Source organism: Pseudopodoces humilis, chromosome 1 (genome assembly GCF_049639895.1).
Source record: "Pseudopodoces humilis isolate 2021_Gansu_Grassland_sample_001 chromosome 1, ASM4963989v1, whole genome shotgun sequence".
NCBI lineage: Eukaryota > Metazoa > Chordata > Aves > Passeriformes > Paridae > Pseudopodoces > Pseudopodoces humilis.
In genome coordinates, this window is record NC_142200.1 from 151,449,335 (window position 1) to 151,471,477 (window position 22,143).

General features: G+C 52.1%; 1 protein-coding gene across 3 annotated transcripts in view; it reads right to left on the bottom strand.

Moving 5' to 3' along the window:
• The window catches only part of DHX30 (DExH-box helicase 30), a 31,982-nt gene extending 10,172 nt beyond the window's left edge, over positions 1-21,810 (bottom strand). Inside the window, exons 1-8 of one of the 3 annotated variants that reach the window (XM_014260669.2) lie at positions 21,763-21,810; positions 18,575-18,626; positions 7,710-7,840; positions 5,354-5,464; positions 3,116-3,471; positions 2,274-2,400; positions 1,153-1,302; positions 564-716 (exon numbers count right to left, since the gene is read on the bottom strand). In XM_014260669.2, coding sequence (XP_014116144.1) covers positions 564-716; positions 1,153-1,302; positions 2,274-2,400; positions 3,116-3,471; positions 5,354-5,464; positions 7,710-7,840; positions 18,575-18,605 — 1,059 coding nt within the window. In that variant the 5' untranslated portion in view covers positions 18,606-18,626; positions 21,763-21,810. Of the gene's footprint in view, positions 1-563; positions 717-1,152; positions 1,303-2,273; positions 2,401-3,115; positions 3,472-5,353; positions 5,465-7,709; positions 7,841-13,605; positions 13,718-13,791; positions 13,955-18,574; positions 18,627-21,762 lie in introns of those variants that run through there. The other 2 variants (XM_014260670.2, XM_005532105.3) reach the window with 2 other exon arrangements.
• Positions 21,811-22,143: the final 333 nt, after the last annotated feature.

Here is a 22,143-nt window from a genome sequence, read left to right on the forward strand (position 1 = left end):
TGAGTTCCTTGCTGCATTCCTTACTTTAGGATGGGTGTTGGTGCTGCTGCTGCCTGAACCAACAGGCACAGACCAGTAACTTCAGCTGCAACAGCCCCTCAAAGACAACTTTTGGAAACTATCAAGTTACACCACCACCCAGACACATAACTTATGCAAAACACAAGCTTTTGGCTAAGCCAGAAATATTCTGTCTTGGCAAAAGAAAAAACAGAAGTCCCATATCCCCCAGGAAGAAGTACAAGGAGCAACAGGTCAGGAATTGTCTAGAACACAAATCAAGGCATTGGCCCAGGTGTTCACAGGATTAAAAGTTGCTGAACTTTTAATCAATCACAATTTCTGGATTCAACCTTAAGAATCCCAGAGTCTTCCAAAAGAAGACTGGGCCACTGCCCAGAAAGAGTCTCCCTTCCCAAAAGGGCAGCAGAGACTGATCAGGTTTCGTGGCAACAATCAAACCATGAATTCCCACAACGTTTTGGCAGGAAGCTTTCAAACACATCCAGTTCCTGAAGTGAAATGGGATGAGGCAAAGGGGATCTCAGGGGGCTGAGCCTTACGTGGTTCAGGTAGTTCTCAATCTTGCGCAGGGTGGCCTCAGGGACTTTGATGTGGCAGGGCTTCCTCTGGTTCTCGCCCAGCTCCCGCAGGGAAGTCATGTTGTACATGGCATGGCTCAGGGGGTTGTTGTTCTTGTCCACCAGGCCAAGGCTCTGCAGGGAACAGCCAAACACCATCAGCTCTGAGGCTGCTCACACCAAGGGCTGGGATACTGAGCACTCCGCTCCCGTGTTCAGATAGGCCAACTCCTGACTGTCCCAAAACCATTAATTCCTGCTTTGTTTGCCACAGCAAGAAACCAGACATGATCCCACTCTAACTCAGGAAAACCAACCACATGCCCTGACTCAAACAGACCCAGCAGAGGAACAGCAGCCACGACTGCAAAACCCTCTTGGTGAGTCCCTTGCTGTGGTTCTGGCATGCTGGGAATCCCAAGGTTGGAAATAAATGTTTATTAAGCATTAGCTCACCATCCAAGTCAAAGCTCAGGAAGTTTCCAGCATCCTGTCAGGCTCACACCCCGTGAGGCAGGAGCCTGTACCCACAGGCACATCCCCAGGGGAAGCAGGAGCCAGGGGCACTCACCTTCAGCTTCTGACAGGCCAGTGCTGCTGCCTTGTTCTCGGCCTCCACCTTGCGCCGGCCCTTGGCAGCGAAGGTCATGGGGCAGGGCCAGCGCAGTGTGAGCTTGCAGATCTTGGTCTTGGTGCCCACGGTGCGGAACTGCATGTACTCCTGCAGGGAATGACAGCACCAGGCTCCGTGGGACAGCCTGGGCCCACAGGGAGCACCCAGCCCCTCCCCAGCCCCTCCAACAACCCCCCCTGGGCATCCCTGGAGCGCTGTCCAAGCACTCCTGGAGCTCTGGCAGCCTCGGGGCTGGGACCATTCCCTGGGGAGCCTGGGCAGTGCCAACACCCTCTGGGAAAGAACCTCTCCCTGATATCCACCCTAACCCTCCCCTGACACAGCTCCAGCTCTCCTGGGTCTCCAGGCTCCTGTCCCAGGGAGCAGTGATGGGAGCTGCAGCCCCTGCTGAGCTCTGCCCTCAGTCTGCTCTGCTCCAGCTGAACCAGCCCAGTGACCTCAGCCACCCCTCGTGTGGCCCCTCTGGACCTTTCACCACAGGTTTTTTGGCTGGGTTTGTTGGATTCTGTTGGATTTTTTTCTAACGGAGCACTAGAATAAGGTTACTGCACTGAACTCCACCCCCCAGCTCACAGGGCGCTGTCTAGGCCAAAGTGAGAGCAGACAACTGTGGGAACATCCTGAGAGCCTCAGGGTGGAGCTCAGCTCCTTTCTGCTGAGCACACGAGCTCTGGGAGGTGGGTGACACATCCCGGGAAGGAGGATCACTGCAGTTGTGGAAAGATTCTATCAGCACAGAAGTTACACATCGCTCCCGGCAACACAACCTTGTGCTTGTGGCAGATATATGGGGAAAGGAAACCTTAGAAAATACCTCCTTCATTCAGATAGCAGCTCCTCCTCTGCCCTGGCCTCAGGAGCAACAGTCCTCATGGTTCTATAAAGACATTCCTTCAGTTCTCACCACAAAGCCTTCTCTTTGCTGTTCACACTGATTTCTCTAGGCCTAGTTTTAACTTCCCTCCTCGCCCCACTTCTGCTGCCCAAAGAAAGCATCCAAAGTGATTCCAGCTGGAGCCCCTGAGCTCCCTCCCAGCAGGGCTCAGGCAGCACCTTACCTTGACTGTGGAGGAAGAGGTTGCAATCTGAATCACTTGCGCCAGGAGGTTTTTGGGAAGCGGGAACTGTGTCAGGGCACGGATGGCGGTGTTGTCGTCTGTCATTTCAATGGAACTGCCTCCTCGGCTGCATGGGACATGAGGAGAGCTGGATCTACAAATGCCCACTTGTGTTCACACCCACCTCACTCCAGGAGTGCTACAGAGCTGTGAAACGACTCAGTTAAAGCCCAGGTAATTCTGGTCATGGGCAGAGTGCAGCTGTCCCTCGCTACTAAAACCTGTCAGTCACAACCACACAGCCCAGCAAAGATCACTCTGCTACAGAGTGATCAAACCTTTACACCAAGGCTACAAAGCAGATGGCATCAACAGATCAAAACAGATTTAATTAATAAATCATTCTGAATTTAAAAACCACATCGCAGAAGTAACCACCTACATCTCTTACAGATCTTGCTCCTGATGCCTATTAAAAAATCCAAGATTTGTCTCATAAAGTCAAGCAGGCAGCTATGGGGATGGAAGGGAGCAGATTTAACACTGCCCTCAAAACCAGGGCGGTCGAAGTGCTGGTGTAAGTGCACATGCACCACGTCTGGGGATGGAAATGTCTTTGGGCACAGAAGAACCAGGCAGGTAACAAGACTGGCAGCAGCCTCTCCAGAAGGCAGAGCTGCAGGGAAGAAGTCTATACATTCCCTGGATGGCAGCCATGTACAAAACCAGGCTGCCCCACTGCTCCTCTGGCCCATCTCCAGGATCTCCATCTCCATCTCTGCCCCCCAGCTACAGGAGAACCCTCCCTTCCCTCTCAGCTCAGCACTCCCAGCCAGACCCACCTGGCGTCTCTGCCCGGGGTCCGGGCGTCCTGGTGTGCCATGGGCAGGTAATCCGAAACATCGATGGCCTCTTCCTCCAGCTCCCCCTCCTCCAGCTCCCCCTCCTCCAGCTCCCCTTCCTCCAGCTCCTCCCTCCTCATGGCTTTGGGCATCCTGCCCTGCTCCATGGGCTGGATGGCATCGTCGGGCTCCATGCGGCGCCAGCAGGTGGACAGGTCGGCGAGGGAGGGCCCGGACTTGGAGCGCCACTTGCCCTCGGAGCACCAGCGCTCGTCGGGACAGCCCAGCTGGTCGGCCAGCAGCCGGTACTTGGCCGCATCGAAGAGCTCGTTCCGGGGGCCCAGCAAGCCCCAGCCCTGTGGGAGAGACAGCTCTGGGAACCCCCCTGCAGCTCGGGGAGCCCTCACCCTGCTGGGGCTGGCGGGGCAGGAGCAGACACAGCGAGGAAAGGCACTCTCAGGAGCTCTGAGCTTTCCCCCTCTGCTGCTCTGTCCCAACGGGAACCTGGTCCCTGCCCTCCCTGCCCTGGGCAGGGCTCTCAGCCCCACACAGCTCCTTGGAATGGGCCAGGATTTATTGGGGTTTTACAAACTCTTGGCTATATTTAGCACCCTCAAGTTTTGAAACCACCCTTGGAGCAGGAAATGCATCTTTTTGGGAAGGCTAGTCTGAACTAGCATAATCTGGGTTAATAGAGGGTGAGAATTCAGGGAATGGTTCATCTCCTTCCATTTCCCAGGAACAGTTATTTGGACAAGCAGCAGGAAAATGCCCCTAACCTGTCAGGTTCTGAAGCAAGCCTGCAGTAATTAAAAACTCTCCTACCATCACCATTTAGGACTGAACCTTGCAGGAAGCTCCAGACATATCCAGAGTGCAGCACAAACCATTTTGAAACCACCAGACTACTGCACTAAGTTCTAGTTTTAATTTTAGTAAATTAAAAGTTACAGCTTTAGGCCATTTAATGGCCTTAATGGCCCTGTATTAGAAAAAGCTGTATTTATATAAAAAGCTGTGGGAGGGCCTAAGACACCAAAGTTCACCTGGCTCACTGCTCTACTCAAACCTCCAGTATTCACTCCTGAACTAATTAGACACTATTAATTTTCTTGAATTGATGACTTTTTAAGGCAGCATTTGTTGCTCTTTCTATAGCTGTGATCACACAAGGCCTCCCACCACAAGGGTCTTCTGCCAGGTTCCAGTTTAGCTGGCAAAGAAAACTTTGCATGCTCAGTCTGTGGTTTCAAGGGGTTGGGTTTCGGTTTAAGTTCTAAAGTACACTTTATCCATTTCCAAAATTCAGGGAAAATGTATCAGCAGGGTATTTTTCTTCCTTTGAAAACTTCCAGGCTCTCAAGGAAAGCAGGGAACTGGACTAGAGAGGATAAAACCAGGATGTATTCCCAGTGAAAGCTGACTGAGTGAGGTGGAATGAAATCAGTGAGTGAAACAAGTTTTGCTGATCACAGGTTGAGAGGACCAGCTTAAGCAGCTGAAAAAGCTTGAGTTTTCACACTGCCCTCCTGAATTTCTGAAGGCTGGCTATTTCCTCACACAGAATTCTGATCTACAAGCAAATCAAAAGCTGTCTCACTGCCAGAGCACACCCAGCATCTTCTGGGCACAGAGATATCCCTGTTCCCACTGCACAGATCAACAGGAAACTCCAAAATCAGCCTCACTTGCTCAAGGTAAGACAGAACAGCCAGGGGCAGAGCTGGAGATAAAACTGCATCTTCTCAGCTATAAAACACCTTCAAGAGTGACCTTTATAGTTTTAGTGTGCCTGTTTGATACTGGCTGCACACACCCACTTCCAGCCATAAATAAGTGCCAAACAAAGAGTAACTGTGGAGTAATAGTAAATTACAACATGTAATTGCCACGCTGGCTTTGATGAAGAGGAAACAAGAGGCTTTGAAGGTCCTACAACTGCAAACACAGCCAGCTGAGCTGTCAGAAGTGGGAGTTAGTGAGCAGCAAACCCACCTGAGGGAAACTCTACTTGCTGTAGATGCTGGGATTAAGGAGCTGATTAAGGTCCGGGACAAAAGGAACGAAGACCAGAACTACCTGAAGCAAGTGGGATTTTAAGCTCAAATGAATTCAGACTCAGGAGTTCACCCTCTACCCCTGACTAAGAGGGGCCAGCCAAGGGAGGTCACAGGCAAAGAGGCAGAGCTGCCATCACCAGGCCAGGCACAGTGCAGGGTGAGCAGCAGCAGAGCTCACCTTGAAGAGCTGACACGCTGCAGCCGCCGCCTGCCGCTCCGCATCGATCTTCTTGGTCCCATAGCCCTCCACTTCCACATTCTTTGGCCACTTTATATGGAGAGTGACTTTCTGAAAGGCAGGAGAAGCACAGGGTGAGCCAGGACAAACTTTCCCCTCCACCAGAGCACATCCACTCCAACCATCTGTGCCCTCCAGGCAAGGAGATACAGAAGAAAACTGAACAAAGCACTGTCTTGGTGCCCTCAGGGGAAGCTCCGTTCCAGGAGCACTGCAGGAAAAGGCTGAGCAGGGCCCAGAGGTGCCACATCCCCACAGGAGCTGCAGGCCTGAGGTCCAGCACGGGCTGTGCAAGGGACAAATGCCAGGAGGTCATTAAAGGAACAATTCCACCCCAGGGCTGTCCCTTTGCACGATCCTGGGGGCTTCTCCACACCCTGAGGATGGGCTCAGCAGCCCAAACTTGTCCCAGTATCCTGTGCGTTTGCTCTTGTAGCTACAACTGTTTTGCTTTGGTTTTTTGGTTTGGTTTTTTTCAGACATTCCTTCGAAAAAAGTGGAATTTTCCCGGTTGTCAGCCTTTGGATTAAGAAAGCTTGGCCAGAAGAGCAATAAAACTGCAGGAGACCCGAGCAGGCAGTGGTTACACGGAGCTGTGTTGTTCTGAAAGCAAAGCAGCAGATTTGTTCTTTTCCCGGTGAAGGGAAGCTGCAGAGCGTGCCCTGGAGCAGATCCCCTCTCCAACACCAAGGAAATCTTCCCAACTGCTTCCTCAGTGCCATGGGAGCAGCCCAGGACTGCCCCAGCTGCCAGGCACCCACCGGGCACAGAGCAGCCAGCTCCAGCCCAACACGAGCACTGGCAGAACCGCAGCCCCACCAAGGGAGCAATAAAAACCTGCACAGGCAAGGAATGCTGAAAGCTCCAAGAGGGAAATGCCTAGGGAATTCTCTCCAGCTTCTGCAGCCCAGATGAAAGGCAGCAGTGGATCTGCTGGGAAAGCCCCAAGGCTGGAGCTCCTGGCTCTCCAGCACCTGGCTGGCTGCCCTGCTGCCCCTGGCTCTGCCAGGGAGCTCCTAGGGATTTTGCCTCGGGGTTCTGCTTGGAAAGCACAGACCTGCTGAGAAAAAAGGTGTCTCAGGAAGGCCAAGTGCCTTCCCTCATTCAGTGCTCAACAAACCCTCATTCATGTTCTACAAGAGCTCTCCAGGCTCTCACCTGTCCTCCCGTCCACATTTGCTGGGTTGTTCTTTCTTTGTGAGCCAACCCTCACTTTTTTCCCAGGGCTCTTTATCTCCTTTATTGTTTTCCTGGTTTAGTTTTTTGTTTTGATCTGAAGTTACTCTCCACATTAATCTGTTTAAGTGCTGGCAAGAATAGGAACCAATTATGCCAACTAAAGCGATGAGGCACTGCCTGGGGTATTCCAAATTTCAGGGATGAGGCACTGGCTATGCTGTTCCAAAATTTAAGTTGGGAAACTGCACTACTGCTTAAGAAAGAGCAAGAAAAACAAACACAACTAATGAAGAATTCTAAAGTAACATTACTAATGTATCCCCTAAAATCCAGGGATGTTTAAAAAGGATGTGGCAATAAAAACTGTCTGGGAAATTTTAGACAGAATGTTTTTGGAAAATGTTAATCCATCAGAACTGAGTCTTTTCCTGGAATGTAGGTTACAGTTAAACTTCAGCTGGAAAGGGCTTTCAGCTCTGGAATGAGAGGTGCTGAGACAGGAGGTGGCAAAGCCTTGACCACGGAGCACCATTAGGTAAGAATTCCTGCTCAGTTCATAGCCCAGACCCAGATTTGGGCCTCGGGCATCAAACTACCTGGAAAACTGTTTGGAATTCCTCTGCTTCATTCAACAAAGAGGCTGCATTTCATTCTGCTCTTAAGTACTATGAAAAGCCTCCCTCCGTTGCAAAGAAATTCCTCTTTTCTGGTCACAATTGGACATTTTAGGCTTCAGAATTCGTTCTGCTGGAATCTACAATCAAATCTAGGCTTCCTAAGGGCTAAAACACAGCTTTTAAATCTTAATTTTCTAAGGTAGTAGGACACCTTTAAGTACATTTAAACACAGACTCTGTGTCTTCCTGCTGGAAGGCCAGATACAGCAAGTTACTTAAAAATACCAACACAAAAAGAGGAACAGCACCTGCATTCACACACCTTGAAAGCACACAAAGATCAGGAAAAATAGGAAGAAGTGAGAATATTTCTTGTTTGAAAAATTATCACACAACTTTTAAGTGGAATTAAACCTCTTCTATGACTTTCTCTAGGAAGTTACTTCCAGGATTAGCAGCTCCATGGCTCCCTTCCCACTCTCTGTGCACCATGGGATTACCTTTTTCCTTGGCCCGTTAGTGTGGATGTACACCAGCTTGTCTCTTGCATGGGAAATGCCCAGGGCTCGGCCAATCACGCTGTTGAGCAAGTTTTTAGGTTGTGGAAATTCCTTTAGTAAGTCTCTGGAATCTGGAGAAAAAAACCAAAGAGAAAGGAAATGTTTCCCAATTCCTGTGCAGTCTGGTTCAGAGGTGTTCCAGCACCGGCTCCCTGCGGCCCCACAGAGGGGAGGAGAGGGCTCCAGGGCTCACCTCCAGCATCTCCAGGGATCACTGATGTTGGGAAAGCCCTCCAGGATCATTGGATCCACCCTGTGTCTAATCCCCACCTTGTCCCTAGCTCAGAGCCCTGAGTGCCATGGCCAGGTGTTCCTTGGGCACCTCCAGGGATGGGCACTCCAAACCTCCCTGGGCTGCCCCTCCAAGGCCTGAGCCCCCTTTCCATGGGGAAATTCCTGCTGCTGTCCCCCCTGAGCCTGCCCTGGCCCAGCCTGAGGCCGTTCCCTCTCCTCCTGTCCCTGTTTCCTGGGAGCAGAGCCCGACCCCCCCGGCTGTCCCCTCCTGCCAGGGACTTGTGCAGAGCCAGAAATTCCCCCCGAGCCTCCTTTGCTCCAGGCTGAGCCCCTTTCCCAGCTCCCTCAGCCCCTCCTGGGGCTCCAGCCTCTTCCCTGGACACACCCCAGCCTCTCCTGGGCTCTCCAGGATTCCAGGGGGTCCCTCAGCAGGGCCAGCACAGGGGACAATCCCTTCCCAGGGGGACAATCCCTGCCCTGGGGCTGTACCCACACTGGGGCTGGCACAGCCCAGGGACCATCGGCCTCCTGCCCCCCTGGGCACCCCTGGGCCCCCCTGGGCTCGTGTCCAGCCCCTGTCACAGCACAGAGCCAGTGCCACTTCCCACCTGCTCTGTTTGTCACTCCTCAATATCAAAACCCAAGTGAGCAGTAACAGCTCTGAACAATTTGAGTGTTTGCAATGTCCCCCCCAGGCAAGGGTTAAATCCAGGGTCTCAGAAGGCACACATTAGATCCAGACAGTGGTAGGAACACAAAAAAATGCCTGAGGACTTCTTCCTGAAATGCCTGAGACAGCTGGATTAGAGCCTGGGAATGTACTGAATTGCCCAGAGAACCTCAGGAAAGAAGTTTTTGGAGACACAGCAGTCCCAGGGGCAGCAGGACAGAGGGCAGGTGGGACTGGTCCCTGCCTCCACAGGGAAATGCTGCTCAGGGTACAGCAGGGAGGGGATGCTCATGGTCAGATCAAATCACTCATTTAAAAAAAAAAAAATAAAACAAATCCCACTGTCCCAGACAGAGCCATGTCACACCCACCTCCCATCCCAGCCTCCTCCCTGGTCAAGTCCAGAGTTTGGGCAGCGAGGGAGCTGCTCCAGCTCCTCTCACCTGCATCACTGCCATGGCCAGCACTGGCAAGGGCCTTCTTTTCCAGCAGCAGGTCCAGCGAGGTGAGATCAGTGTAATAACAATTCCAGATGTGATAACAACTCCTTCCCAAGCAGGGAGGTAGAGAGGGACAGCTGCCCCTTCTCCAGGCTCCAACACTCCCACTAAGCAGATGTGCAGGGACACAGTCTGCAGCCCTAAGCTCATGGAAAGCCAAGGCAGGAGAAGGAAACACACACGTTTTTGCTGGGCTCACAAGTGAACCAGCCAGCACAGTCCTGCAGGTACCAAAAGCAACACCAGGGAACAGGGAGCAGGATGGGATCTCCTCCCTGCAGCAGCAAGCACAGCTCATCCCACGTTCAGCCTCATCCCACACACGCTCCCCGGGCAGTCAGGGCTTGGGGAACCTCCCTGCACACCACCCTGGGGGTGAGCATTCCCTTTGAGAGCGTTTCTGAATCCCCTGCAGGAATGCAGGGTAAGTTTCAGCAATGAATCAGAAGCCAGCACAGAGATCACTGGTACCATCAAAAACTGGAATTTCCAGCTGAGCACCAAATCCAAGGAGAAATGAGGAGTCAAGAGTCACTCACTTGAGCATCACCAAGATGTGTCAGCACGTTCTCCTGGAAACTGATTCTGGACTACTGACAGGAAACACAGGAAAACTACAGGTGATCCCAGAATGGTTTGGGTTGGAAAAATCCTTGAAGATCTTCCATTCATTTATCTAACAAATGGGCAGAGGCACCTCCCACTATCCCAGGTTGCTCCAAGCCCGTCCAACCTGGCCTTGGACGCTTCCCGAGATGTTCAAGGCAAGAAGAACTTAGGAGAGGCTCCGTCCCACAGGCCCATGGAAGAGATGCTCTCTGAGAAGCTGCTCATTATGATGATGTCCTGGGAGGGCCCAGCTGGAAGTGAGCAACTGGGAAACCATGGGAGATTCAGGGAAAGCAGAGTCCTGCCACTGCCAGCCTTGGACATTTGGTTAAGGAGAACACAAAGCCATCGCTGATCCCATCACCCTCTCCAGCAAAACCCAGCAGCCTGGTCCACAGCTCAGCACAGAAGATTCACTGGTGACACTCAGCTTTCAAACTGCTTCTTTCAAACCACAGAAGAACCACCTGGATCTTGAGAAATGCTTTCAGTAGCCTTGGATAACTCCAGGGGAATTGCAGGAATTACTATGATTTACGAACATGATTTGTCCACGAATTGCTTTCTATATATTGGCCAAGGGAGAAGGAAAATGGTCTCAGCCTTACAAAAAACTGTGAGCCAATTTTCTATAACTATACAGCAAATGAGCTATTTCTATCTACTCAAGCAAGTTCCTCTATATTCAGACTTTGGCCTGCTCAGGAAAACCGGAAAAGTGTCCAAGATTTTGGCACTCTGCAGTTCTATTCCATTCCACGTTTGTGGGATTAACTGGGGGAAGAGCAGTAACACAACTCCCAAATGCACCATTCAATTCTCTTAATTAAAAAGAAAAGCAGAAAGCAAATCTCAGCAGCAGCCTGGTTATTTGGCTTCCAGTTGTTTCCTCTTTCACAAACAATAACCTGGGAAATTCTGTGATAAGAGGAGCAAGAAGCACATTTTCTTAATGCCCCCCCCAGGTGCAATTACCTATGACAGAGGCAGTTTCTCACATTCTGAGGTGACTCCTCGGTGAAGAGTAAATATTTAATCTGCTCTAGAGGGGAAAATCAGATCTCTGACTGAAAAAGCCCAGTTCTGGCGACAGCTCAGGCTGGAATTCCTGACAAGGTGCAGTGTTTTCTCCCCAGCTGACAATGCCACACTCAGCAGCACATTCTGACTGTGCCAAGGGCTGCTGGATCACTTTCAGCCCATTCCTGCCCCAGTTCCAGAGCTGGAAGGATCTTATCCTGCAGGAAGCCATCCCTCCCTCAGAGCTTTTACAGAAACAACCCTGAACTGCACTACTGGATCTGCAGAATGTTCTCTTCCCTGCCAAATGGGATTTCTCAGCCTCTTGCTCCAAGTGTCTGAGGTCTGCCACAGCTGAGAGTGGATGTCTGGGTGGGAATTGTGTCAGCGGGAGCACAAGGAGTACAAGCCAATACTCCCCAAACTGAGCCACACATGACACCCAAAGCACAGCTCTGACATCACCAAGGAATATTAAAAGCCTGTCTTGGAGAGCAGACAAGTCAGGGTGGGGCTATCAAGGAAACCAATTAACTAATTAAAGTTCCTCAAAGCAAGTGAGTCCTTCAGCTTAATTTGATTGTGAAAGTCCAGGATAATTCCAAGCTATGCTGAAAAATACAAAAACCAGACCCCAAAACCAACAAACCACCCAGCTGGAGTGGCCCAGCCTCCTCCAAACCCCAACAAATCTGAGCAGTGAAAACACTCAGGTAGCAGAGCACAAACAAAACAGCCCCAAGTCTTGTTCAAGGAGGACAGAGGAGATCCATCAGTTTCTCTCTTCTCTCCAATTCTGCTCCCTGGAAAAGCAAGAAATGAGCACCAAGGACAAACTATCAAAGACAAATTTCCTCAAGATATGATAAATTCAAGTAATAAATCAAAAAGTGTTTCCAAGACATCAAAAATCCCCAAGGAAGAAAAAATGCCCTGTGGCTCCACAATATCCATTTCACAAGGAATTAGCCCAGACATGTTCCACTGCAGAGACGGAGGGAGACACAGAAGGTTCCACCTGGCAGCTTACCCTGGGATGCACCAAGCCATGGTTTTGGGGAATTTGAGGGTTTTAAACCATCCCCAGCACATCCCTGACCACAGCCCCTTCTAACACACGCAGAATAAAACCCACATGCAGCTCCTGGCTGAACGAGAGCTGAAAACGAGGAACACTGAGCAGGTTCCTCCAAAGGCAAGTGGGACCTGCTGAGGAGAAGGCCAAGTGGCCAAGCTCCCCCACAGAGGCACCGGGGCTGGTCAGGAACCGACCCTGCTCCAGGAAGGGGTCCAGAGCTCCAGCCCAGCCCAAATTCTGCTGTGGTTCTACAGGATAAATTTAATTAGTGACAGAGGAGGGTTCCTGGAGCAAACCCAAGGGCACGTCAGCCTCAGGAACGGGGGGGAAGTGACTGAGCTCCCCGAACCCCCCTGGCTGAGCCAAAAAACTGAAGCCTCAGATAAGAACATGGATCTAACAGTGACTTCTTGTAGCTGGCCTGGGTCTGAGTGGATTTTTCCATATTTGCATCCAAGGCTAATAACAAAGCAGCAAAACGAGGACAGCTAATGAGACATCAGCTCACAAGCTGAAGGCTCAGAACCAAGCTCAGAAAGAGGTTTTTCAAATGATATTTATGATCTCCACGTGTTCAAGCAGCAGCTGGACAGGTAGGGCAGGTTCATGAGACCCTGAGGGCTTTTATTTGTTCATCCAAGACAAATCCATTGCTACAAACAATTCCAGTATCACCACACTCCCATCTCAAGAGCTTTCCATGGCCAATCCACCGCACAAATTGGGAGGATGAGTGAACTGAAGACCAAAAATTAAAGTACTCAGGGACTGCCTGGAAACACATTAGGAAAAAAGTGATGAGGGATTTAGTACGAAAGAGGAAAGAAAAAAAGAAAATCCTGGTTTATTCCTTTTCTCAGGCAACATCTGAAGCAGCTCATTAAACAATAATTTGGGGTGGTTCAGCACTCACTTTAACAGGGAGTTAATTTGCTCGGTTGAACAGCTTGAATGTAACAATTAAAAAGACCATCCCACTCTGAACTCCAAGACAGAACTCAGCAGCTTCTGCAAGGTAAATGGAACCAAGACCCAAAGAATCCCAAAACAACTGAAAAAATAATAACTTTAATAGTGCTGGAGGGTGGGAAAAAGCATCAAACACAGAAGCATGAGGGCTGAGGAAAAAAAAGAGAAAGTTCTAATATAATAATATCCCAAATTACCAAAATGCAGCCCACGAAAGAAAACTGAAACCAAACCAGCAATTTTCACAGGCAAAATTGTTCAAGTCACAACCTCTGGCACAAAACCATTCACATCTCTCTAAACTCCAAGCGCTCTCCACGCTCCATGATCCATCAAACAGCGATTCAAAACACGACATCCAACCCGAGTTTTAAAGATTCTTTTCCAGCAGTGACAATCCCGAAGGCGTTCACCGTGTGAAGGGGCAATGTCGGGGGTTGTGGCCGGAGCCGGGGGCCCGGCGGGCCCGATCCCGGAGCTGTCCGCGGCTCCCCCGGTGCTCCCCGGGCTCCGCAGGTGGATCCGCCGGGATCCCGCACACGGAGAGCTGGGAACGGCCCTAACGGCCCGCCCGGTCCTTCCCTCCCCCTGCCGCATCTCCACGGGGCATCCTCCTCCCGCGCCGGCCACGGCAGCCGGGAGTTTCACCCAGGCCCGGCTCGGCGACCTTGAGGGGAATCACCGGGGAAAGGCAACTCCGGCCAACAAAGGGCTGCCGGGGCGGCCACGGAGCGGCTCCGCGGCGCCCCCCGCTACCTGCGCAGCTCGGCGGCTCCTCTCCCTGGCCGCGCATCCCGGTCCCGGCGGAGCCGCGGGAAGGAAGGGCGGGAGGGATGGACGAGGGAGGGATGCGGCGGCTCCCCCGCCCCGCCGCGGGCCCGGCCTCGCCCCTCCCTTCCGCTGCGCGAGCGGCCCCGAGCGCCGGCCGGCTCCGCTGCTCACCCTGCGCCGCCTCGGGCTCCTCCTCGTCCTCCTCGTCCCGGCGCGGCTCGGCGGGCCCGCGGGGAGCCGAGCAGAGCCCGCGGGGAGCCGCGCAGGGCCCGCGGGGGCCGCGGCAGAGGCGCAGCGGCCCCGCCGCCTGCAGCAGCAGCCCCAGCGCCGCCATCTTGGGCCGTCCTGGAGCCGCGGGCAGCGCTGGGGCCGCGAGCGGCGGCGCCCCCTGGCGGGCGGGAGGACCCGGAGAGGCGGGAACGGGGTCCTGCCGGGAACGGAGCGGGAAACGGAGCGGGGAAAGGAGAGGGGAAAAGAGAGGGGAAAGGAGAGGGGAAAGGAGAGGGGAAAGTGGGAAAAGGAGGGGAAAGGAGAGGGGAAAGGAGAGCAAAGGAGAGGGAAAATGAGGGGAAAGGAGAGGGAAAAGGAGAGGGGAAAGGAGAGGGGAAAGGAGAGCAAAGGAGAGGGAAAATGAGGGGAAAGGAGAGGGAAAAGGAGAGGGGAAAGGAGAGGGGAAAGGAGAGGGGAAAAGAGAGGGGAAAGGAGAGGGGAAAGGAGAGGGGAAAGGAGAGGGGAAAGGAGAGGGGAAAGGAGAGGGGAAAGGAGAGGGGAAAGGAAAAAGGAGAGGGGAAAGGAGAGGGGAAAGGAAAGGAGAGGGGAAAGGAGAGGGGAAAGGAGAGGGGAAAGGAGAGGGGAAAGGAGAGGGGAAAGGAGAGGGGAAAGGAGAGGGGAAAGGAGAGGGGAAAGTGGGAAAAGGAGAGAGGAAAGGAGAGGGGAAAAGAGAGGGGAAAGGAGAGGGGAAAGGAGAGGGGAAAGGAGAGGGGAAAGGAGAGGGGAAAGTGGGAAAAGGAGAGCAAAGGAGAGGGAAAAGGGAGGACATGGAGAGGGAGAAGGAGCTGCCGTCCCGGCCGTGGGCGCAGCATTCCCAGGGTCGTGGAGCAGCGGGAATGCCGGTCGGGGAATAGTGGGAATTCCAGCCCGGGAATAGCGGGAATTCCAGCCGGGAATAGCGGGAATTCCAGCCGGGAATAGCGGGAATTCCAGCCCGGGAATAGCGGGAATTCCAGCCGGGAATAGCGGGAATTCCAGCCCGGGAATAGCGGGAATTCCAGCCGGGAATAGCGGGAATTCCAGCCTGGAATAGCGGGAATTCCAGCCCGGGAACAGCGGGAATTCCAGCCTGGAATAGCGGGAATTCCAGCCTGGAATAGCGGGAATTCCAGCCTGGAATAGCGGGAATTCCAGCCGGGAATAGCGGGAATTCCAGCCGGGAATAGCGGGAATTCCAGCCGGGAATAGCGGGAATTCCAGCCTGGAATAGCGGGAATTCCAGCCGGGAATAGCGGGAATTCCAGCCGGGAATAGCGGGAATTCCAGCGGGAATTCCAGCCCGGGAACAGCGGGAATTCCAGCCGGGAATAGCGGGAATTCCAGCCGGGAATAGCGAGAATTCCAGCGGGAATTCCAGCCGGGAATAGCGAGAATTCCAGCGGGAATTCCAGCCCGGGAACAGCGGGAATTCCAGCCGGGAATAGCGGGAATTCCAGCCGGGAATAGCGGGAATTCCAGCGGGAATTCCAGCCCGGGAATAACGGGAATTCCAGCGGGAATTCCACCGGGAATAGCGAGAATTCCAGCCCGGGAATAGCGGGAATTCCAACGCACGGAGCCACCATCCCACTCCCACGGTCAGATCCGTATTCCTAAAAGCCAACTCCTCCTGCAGCCTGTTATTTCCTAATATTTGAGATACTAAAAAAACCCTTAAAATCTTTCTAAGCTTTAAAATAAGTATTTCAAAGATTTTTTAAATCTTAACTCTTTATCAAATCTTAAATCTATCAAATCTATAATTAAAGTATTTGATAAAGATCTTAAAATCATCATAAAACAAGTCAGCTCTTCCCAACTTCCCTCAACTCCAAGTCCTTTTGTCAGTTCTACCTCAATTATTTCATATCCAGATTTTAGAGCTGGTTGAAATTCTGACTTTGCAGGATTATTTATTTGTTTATTTAAATCTGATTTTTTTTTTTTTAAGCAATTAATCTGTTATTAGCCCTGGCAGTACTGGCATTATCGTTAAATTTTGTATTTCTATAAAGCAGGGTCTCATTTTTATGTCATTTTTGTGTGTAATAAAGTGAAAATTAACGTGAATGGCTGGTTAAACATCATGATGCAAAAGGAGTTTTTAAAAGCTTTCAAGTGGGTTTTGTTTAAATCAGAAAGAGAAATCTTCAATAAGATAAAAGATGTTGACTGATACAATGGCACAGTTGAGTTTTACAAAGCCTGGGCTCCATGAGAAGAGGTTCAAGAAGAATAAAGTTATCAAATAAAACCTTTTAGGAAAAAAAATATAAAAGAGAAAAATAAAAACACCCCAAAACAACCAACTCTGGAAGAGCTGAACATTCAAAAAATGTCTTATTATACCTTTTTAGAACCTCTGAATTAGCTGCTGATTTGTCTTTGGAGGTTCTTTTACTCAAAAAAAAACCCAAACCAAATGGAAATGGAAACAAACACAAACCCAGATCTTGAATCAGCACCGGATGACAAAAAAAAAATCAACTTTTTTTGGAAAGACATGAAGTTATTCTGACACTTAGATTACAAAATTTAAGTGATTGGCCCACTAAAATGGGAAAAAAATAATTATTTTTACTATTTCTTCAGGAATAAACTGAGGTGGTTTGGAAACAAAAGATTCAAGAAGGACTGGAAGGAAAGGGAGGCTGGAAAGAGCACGGCAACATCTCCACATCCTGCTGGGAAATCTGAGAAACTGCTCCATGTGATGGAGCCACTGCTTTTTGGCATTTCCCAGATCCAGGACAAGCAGGAACCAACCAGCAAAAAAGGAAACAAATTCCAACCACGGAGCTGTTCCAAGTCCTGGACATCCAGAATGGAATCCAGGAGGAAACAGGAGCCTCAGGGAAATGGGAAACCGGGCTGGAGACCATGGGGGCAAAGCACAGCCAGAACAGGAGTGGGAAATCCTTGGAAATACACAGACAGGGGATGGAAAAGCTGGGAAATCCTTGGAAATACACAGACAGGGGATGGAAAAGCTGGGAAATCCTTGGAAACACACAGACAGGGGATGGAAAAGCTGGGAAATCCTTGGAAATACATGGACAGGGGATGGAAAAGCTGGGGAATCCTTGGAAACACATGGATAGGGGATGGAAAAGCTGGGAAATCCTTGGAAATACACAGACAGGGGATGGAAAAGCTGGGAAATCCTTGGAAACACATGGACAGGGGATGGAAAAGCTGGGAAATCCTTGGAAATACACAGACAGGGGATGGAAAAGCTGGGAAATCCTTGGAAACACATGGATAGGGGATGGAAAAGATGGGGAATCCTTGGAAATACACAGACAGGGGATGGAAAAGCTGGGAAATCCTTGGAAACACATGGACAGGGGATGGAAAACTTGGGGAATCCTTGGAAATACACAGACAGGGGATGGAAAAGCTGGGAGAGCCTTGGAAATACACAGACAGGGGCTGGAAAAGCTGGGGAATCCTTGGAAATACACAGACAGGGGCTGGAAAAGCTGGGGAATCCTTGGAAATACACAGACAGGGGCTGGAAAAGGTGGGGGAAGAAGCTGACAGGCAGTCCCAGCGGGCAGGAACAGCGAGGGGTGAGGAGGGCTGGTGGTTTGTCACCAAAAATGATATAAAAATTATCTTGTGGGCACAGAAACAGCAGTGAAGACTCAATTTATTCCAGAATTCCGGAAGTCGCCGATTCCAAGGATCTTTATTTTGCAGAGAGCAGCGTTAACCAGCACAGGCAGGATCTCCAGAGCCGTCTCCCAGCTTTGGCAGCTCCTGGGATGAGCTGGGCTGGACCAGCCCCTCCAGCCAAGCCTGTGCAGAGGCAGCAGCTCCTTAACGAGCCAAGGTTCATTAAGGAATTCCTTTATCCCCAGGGCTGGAGCATCCCGAGTCCCAAACCCAGCCTGGCCATGACAAACCACCAGCCCTCACCAGGAAAGTTCCATCTCTCCACCCAGACTCCAACCCCACTCTCAGGATTTGATGGAGGAGAGGGGCTTTGTTCCCAGCTAAAGGGACCTCGTACACAATTCCTGCCTTGGACTGGGAAGAATCCCGGGATTTTTAGTTTAAATCCAGCTCCCCCAGTGCTGGTGACTCAGAGCAGGGCAGTGACAGCAGTGGTGGGGTCACTGCTGGGTTTCCTGAGGGCCAAGGGAAAGGATGGATTCCCTGGGATGGAGGGAAAGGTCCCTCTGCTTCAGCCAGAGCTGGAATATTTTAATCCATTCTATCCACTTTCTCTAAGACCAAGTAACAGTGCTCAGGAAAAGCAGGAAACGGTGACTGGAGGGATTTCTGAGGACAAAATATGATTGAAAGGAAGGCTGGCAAAGCAATGACAGGGAAAAGAGCCACAGTGACAGGTATTTAAAGGATCAAATCCCAAGGACAAAGAGCTCATGGAGTTGGTACTGAGGGATACAGGAATATTTAGGAGGACAAAATTAAAAGGGAAAAAGGCTGTACTTGATGCTAAACAGCAAACAAGTGTCCAGTGTCTCTGGAAAACACTGCAGGGCTCCTCCCCTGCCCAATCCCACTGTTTCCCTGAAATCCTGTCCTGTCCCAGCTTTCCTGCCACACTCCCTCCGTGCTGCACCAGCCAGGACACAACTGAGCTCCCTCCTCACACACAGGAACTCCTCAGCCACCTGCTCCAGCTTCTGAGCACAGGAAAATCCCCAGTGGAACTCCAGGCTGTGTCAGCTCTTACCTTTGAGGGAATTCAGCGAGAACATCTCCATCCCAGCGGAAAGGGTGGGTTCCTGGGACAGCAGGAGGGAGCACAAAGAAACTGTAAGTTAGAATTGATATTTCCTTTCAAATGTTTCAGCTGCTTCTGCTTTGTCTCTGTGGTGAAAATGAGTTTTTTTTTAAAAAAGCTTTTTAGGCCAGGATGAAGTGGATTGTTGTCATTATTCCCTTTAAAGGAAAAACAAAAGGCAGGACAAGAAAGTGATCTGTAGTTTTGCTAACATTCTTTAGTGAGACTGTGTTAAACTTCTTATTTAATTTCTTACTAATAAAACTTTCACTCAAATAAGACAAAACCAATTTTGTTTTGGGGTGTTTTATCTGTCATGCCCAGTATTAAATACACTGTAGGGATTCTTAGAAACATGGATTTTCTTGGATCAGATGGGTGAGGATTGAAGGTCATCATTTACACACAAAGTTAGTTTGGAGCTGGACTTCCATCATCCTGGTGGATCCCTTCCAAGTCAGGATATTCTGGGATTCTATGGACATTAACTTTCCCTATCAATGACTTCCTGTGCCTGCAATTATCATTCCAATTAATCACTTTTGCTTTCAATAAGATAAAATTACTTCAGCAGCAGGAAAAAATAAAAAAGGCTTCTAATAAACCCACCCCATGGACACACAGACACCAACCTGCCGTGGCTGCCAGGGCCACACCTGGCCTTTTCCAAGCATGAAATCAATAAAAACAGAGTAAATTCACTTTGCAAAAATTAAACCCCACGTGTGCTGTGGTGAATCTCAAAGGGAAATGTCCCTGGTGGGACTAAATCACTGCAAGGAACAAAGTCAGGGAATTCTTTCATGGTCCTGGAGCGAGATTGCCAAGGCTGGAGCGTTTGGCACACAGCAGCCTGTGCCACTTCCACAGGGATCATCCCAGCCTGGGTTAAACTGCCCTAAAGCCAAGGGATTTCTGATGAACTGGGGAGTCCAATATTGCTCTGACAGGAAAGAGTCAATCCTTGAACCCTGCAGAGAGGAAAGCAGGAGTGTGAAACCAGGGAATGCTGCAGGGAATCCCAGCCCAGGGGGATTGGCCACATTCCCCTCCTGAATTCTGAAGTGTGGCCAAAGAGGGGGAGCTGTTTGTCTGCAGGGAGAGCAGGTGTATCCCAGGGAATCCAGGGAATCCCTCCCTCAGCCTCCTGGGACAAGGCAGATAAACTGCAACATTCCCTAGGGGGAAATCAGGAACAAGGAATGTTCCACCCATGCTGGGACTGGAAAAAGGGCTCATCCAAAAATGGCTTTGAGCTGAACAAGGGCAGGGATAGGTGGGATATTGGGGAGGGATTCCTGGTTCTGAGGGTGGGGAGGGACTGGGATGGAATTCCCAGAGCAGCTGGGGCTGGCCCTGGATCCCTGGCAGTGCCCAAGGCCAGGCTGGACAGGGTTTGGAGCAGCCTGGGACGGTGGAAGGTGTCCCTGCCACGGCAGGGCTGGCACTGGACAATCCTTACACTCCCTTCCAACCCAAATCATTCCATGATTCAATGGATAAATGCAATATAAAGTAGATGGAAATGGTCATTTCTGCTCAAGAACAAAAAAAAATAAAAAAAAATTTGAAACCCTTCCAGGGATGAGGTTCAAAGATGAACAACTGAGATCCTCTTGGATAAGGAAGATTCCAACCCAGCTGTTTGTATGATCCTGTCTGCAGATCCCAGCTGAGCTGGGACCCTTACTGGGAACCAGTCAGAGTCAGACTGGGTGGGAGAGGGGCAGGACAGGGATCTACAGAATCTGGACACCAAGATCCAGACCTGGGAATCACTTTTAGCATATCCAGAAGCCTGAGGGAAATCCCAGGGTTTGCTCCTGCAGGTCCTGATCCCAAATAAAAAGAAGTGTCCAACCATGGCAGCTGCTCCAGGGAAACACAGGGATGCAGGACCAGCATGGAAAGAACCAGCAAGACTCAAAAAAGACTTTGTCTGGTGACAGGAGAGTTGTAGGAGCTCCGAGGATGCTGGATTTGGGAAGAAAGGACCACGATGACACAGGACAGGCACAGCTGGAATGGGAATCCATGGGAGTGTGGAGCCTCACACCGAGCAAACTCCAGAGTCCCAGGTGGGAAGAGAGACACCAAAAGTTAGGAACAGACTCAATGCTCCTGCTGCAAAGGCAAAGAGTGAAACCAGGCAATGCAGCACAAAAACTTGGTAGATAAAATCCCAAAGGATGGGAAGGAATCGGGCCTTTGTTGGGGCTCCTTGATCCACTGGGAAACAACTACATGAGGGAAAGCCACATCCCCGAGAGAAACACAGGAAAAATCACAGCAATTCTGATTATTGGCTGCTGGGATATTCCAGCAATGTTGGAAGGGGCAGAGCCCCGAATGCTTTGTGAAGAGAACAAAGGAGAAATCCTGCTGTCTCCCACATCCAGCCCCAAGGATTCCCTGCCCCGGGCTCCGGGCAGAGCCAACAGCCCACTTGCAGCAGTGATTATTTTTATTATTTTTGGTGATTTGGGCTAAAGGAGCGGCGGATCCGTGCAGGAAGGCGCTGCTTACGGAGCCAGCGGGATTCTGGCTGCTGTGAGGGGGGACAATGAAGGGCTGCAGGTGGGAACGGGAGCCCGGCTGCTCCCGGCCGGCCCCGAGCACCGCGGCCCAGCGGGGGAACCGGAGCGACAATTCCCGCGGCCACCGGGAAAACGGGGCCGGCCGTGACAGCGGGGCGAGCCCCGGGAGGGACCGAGAGACAGGAGTGGGAAAAGGCAGCGGGAGAGCGGCTCTGTGAGGGAGCGGAGCCTGCCCAGGGCAGGGATGGGAACTCCAGGGAGAGCCGCGCTCCCGGGGCCGCTTCCCGGGGCTCTCCCCGGCGGCCCCTCCCCCAGGGCCCGCGGGGGGCGGGGCCCCGGAGCCCCCCCGAGCATCCTCGGGGCCACCCGAGCATCCCCGGCCCCGCCGGTCCCGCTGAGCATCCCCGGTGCTGCCGAGCATCCCCGCCCGCGCCGCCCCGCCCGCACAGGCCGCGGCCCCGCACGGCCCTCCCCGCCTCACCCCGCTCTGCTAGGCGCCATCCCCCGCTCCTCCCCCTCCTCCCGCCACCGTCCCGCCCCCGCGGCCCCCCCGGTTCTCCCCAGGGGTCGCGGCGCGACCCCAGCCCGCTCCGCACCGACCTCCGCACCGCGACTGCCGCCGCCGGGCCGCCCCTCGGGACTACAGCTCCCGGCAGCCCCCGCGCGCGCTTCCGGCGCGGCGCGCGCTTCACTTCCGGCCCTGCCCCGGAAGTGCGACGGCCCGCGCGTTCCCTCAGGCCACCGGCGCCACAGCGCGAAGCCGCGCGTGGGCGGGGGGCGGGGTCTGTCCCCATGGCAACAGGTGAGCCAATGGGAGACCATGGCTGTTTCCATGACAACGGCAGAGCCAATGGGCGGCGCGGCCTGTGGGGGCGCTCTAAGCCTCAGCCCCGCCCTGGGACCCGTTCGGGCCCCGGTCCCGATCCCGGTCCCGGTGCTGGTCCCGGTGTGCGACCCGGCCAGGCCCGAGGAGCTGCCCAG